This window comes from Anopheles darlingi, chromosome 2, assembly GCF_943734745.1.
Source record: "Anopheles darlingi chromosome 2, idAnoDarlMG_H_01, whole genome shotgun sequence".
NCBI classification, from domain to species: domain Eukaryota; kingdom Metazoa; phylum Arthropoda; class Insecta; order Diptera; family Culicidae; genus Anopheles; species Anopheles darlingi.
In genome coordinates, this window is record NC_064874.1 from 64,358,557 (window position 1) to 64,361,056 (window position 2,500).

The following is a 2,500-nucleotide window of genomic DNA, read 5'->3' on the forward strand; positions in this document are numbered from 1 at the left end:
GGTTCGCGGGGACGTTTAGCACCTCTGGAAAGTGGAAGGAGGTAGTACCTTCTGTTGTTGATCAAGCCCCAAATTACAGGCCGGTGGTAGAATGAAAGAACGGCCTCGGTAATGCAATGATTGGCGTAATAATATCAATAATAAGCGTGCGCCAAGCTGGAGCTGGCTTGCTGGAGAGGAGAAGAAAGCAGCATCGCATCGCATCGCATGTGGTGGAGCTGCGCCGGTGGCAGTTCGCGAAACGATGTTGTAACCGCAGCAGCATGCGCGCGTGCCCGAGCGCGCGTAGTGGCCACAGCTTAAACCATGGAAAGAGAGAAAGAAAAAGGCTCGTTACACTCGTGCCAGTGATGGCAACATCGTTTGTTTGTATGTTGGCCTCGGTGCGCATTTGTTATGCTCCGCTGCCAACGTGCAGCGCTGCCCCCCTGGGGCCTACTACGTCGTCTTGGAAGAAAGGTGCAGGCGATTCGAAGTGAGTCGAACGCGCATGAGACCGTCCACCGCGGGTGTGGGTGTCGTAAACGGCTCCGGGAGGATGATGGGTTTTGCGGCTCCATAGCCATTATGTTGTGCGATCGAGGGGGTGAAAACCGTTCAAATGATGGAGGAGGGCTGGAGGTTTTCTTTCCCCTTCGCACGAGCGAGTATCTGGAGTGTAGCTAATTACGAATTACTCACATAACCCAGCGTTGTCGCTGTAATCGCGTGGCGCGTTGTTGCGTTTGTTTCGTCATGTTTCGACTTCTTCTTACCTGTGTGTGTTTGTTTTTCTGTTTTTTTTTTCGGTCGGGTTGTGTTCGGTTTTAAGCTTGTTTTTAGGTTTTTTCCTCCCTCTTATCTTTGTTAACCTTTTTATGGACCTGCAAATGTGTGAATGTGGGAGCGTTTTGTATGGCATTTCGTTCGCTTCCGGTTGATCCGTATCGAGTACGGGATGGTAATTGTATCATGAGGTTGAGATTGGATCACACCTGTTGATTTATCGGTATGCCATTAGCGAACGATTACTCAATCTGGGAGAAGAGAAAAGGGGCAGTATGAGGGAGTACTGTTATCATTCAGCTCGTTATGGTTGTTTAAATGGTTGTTTTTTAATGATACAATCTATCAAACGCATACGGTTGTTGGAGCAGTTTATTGAAAGATCTGAACGATGTAGTTAAGAAGGAATAGGTTTAACAAATGGCATGCCAGTACAATTCCAATATGATAACTACATATCTTTGATGTCATATTATGTGACTAAAAGCCTTCAGGGGGTATGGATATGAGACAATGAGCTTTCTCTTTACGGGGGAGCGATTTTCATCTACGTTAAATGCAGGTCAATGTCGACGGACTTATGGAGGTTGAGTATAAATCTAGGGTAATACTGAGTTCTTCTTAAAGAATGATTCAGATTAAGTTGCTATAAATAAATATTTATTGTTAGATTTGTGCAAAACGGTTTTCCATTCCTCTTCCACATAGCGTGCCTTTCAATTACGGCCATCAAGGCAAAGGAATGTTAATTAATAAAAAAAACCTTTTCGCTTACCGATACAGAAATGTACATGGCATTGTGAAGTTTATGTGTGTATAATTTTGGTAGAAGCCTGATAGGTCTATTTCCGATTAACAGAAGATGAGATATGATACTAGCTCATAGTAATAGACCACTACAAAAAGGATTCCTGTGCGTCGGCCGGGAATCGAACCCGGATCAACTGCTTGGAAGGCAACTATGCTGACCATTACACCACCGACGCTGGTTAATGTAACAATTGGTGGTTAGAACCGAGCCATTCGAACGGAAGAGTCTATTCCTTTCGATCTTTATCACTGTTTTACACAAAAGAATGAGTTTAGACGAGAAAAGTGGTTTTCTTACAGTACATTTTTTCATTTAACGGTCACCGAACAAAAGTTATTTGACCATTAGAACCATTACCAGAAGAAACACAATTGTTAAGACAAATGATGGTCCTACCAAGTTGGAACATTAAAATAGAATCAAACTTCCATTTCAGTTTTTGTACTTTACTCAATATGACGTCCGAAGGTACACGTCTACTGTTACAATACTTATCTCTAAATGAGCAATTTACGAAGGACAACACAATATACAACTAATGCAATTTTTAAATAGCAATTCAGGAATCGACCTTATCTTTAACTACCCTCAATAGTTAACTGTGCATGAATATTATGGTATCGGATGATTATTTAAATTCTTGATGGTCACTAGCTGCCCATGCTAACTTCGTATTGTTTATGTTCCATTCTATAAGTTTTGGAAAAAGTTCAGCTGTTTAGAACATTTGTCTCTTCGACATACTTTTATTTGCAAGTGTATTCGCTTGGTCGATATTCCACAAAGTACGAGGAATTGACGCTTGACGACAAACTTTTGCAAACAAAAGCGTCGCTCTGCCAAATCAGTTTTTGATTGCTTCGTAAAATTCATAATTGCCAAAGTGTTGCCAAATGTTTCATATACCTCATGAGGACGTGTGTG

The 2,500-nt window shown here is 42.1% G+C and overlaps 1 protein-coding gene and 1 non-coding gene across 2 annotated transcripts in view; one reads left to right on the plus strand and one right to left on the minus strand.

Annotated features, from left to right (window-relative positions):
* Positions 1-1,679: 1,679 nt before the first annotated feature.
* Positions 1,680-1,751, minus strand: Trnag-ucc (transfer RNA glycine (anticodon UCC)). Its single transcript has one exon. It is a non-coding gene; the product is annotated as a tRNA-Gly (tRNA).
* A 280-nt stretch (positions 1,752-2,031) lies between these two features.
* LOC125959443 (paired box pox-neuro protein) overlaps positions 2,032-2,500 on the plus strand; it is a 61,469-nt gene continuing 61,000 nt past the window's right edge. Inside the window, exon 1 of the mRNA XM_049692267.1 lies at positions 2,032-2,044. Within this exon, the coding sequence (XP_049548224.1) occupies positions 2,032-2,044 (13 nt within the window). The remainder of the gene's footprint in view (positions 2,045-2,500) is intronic.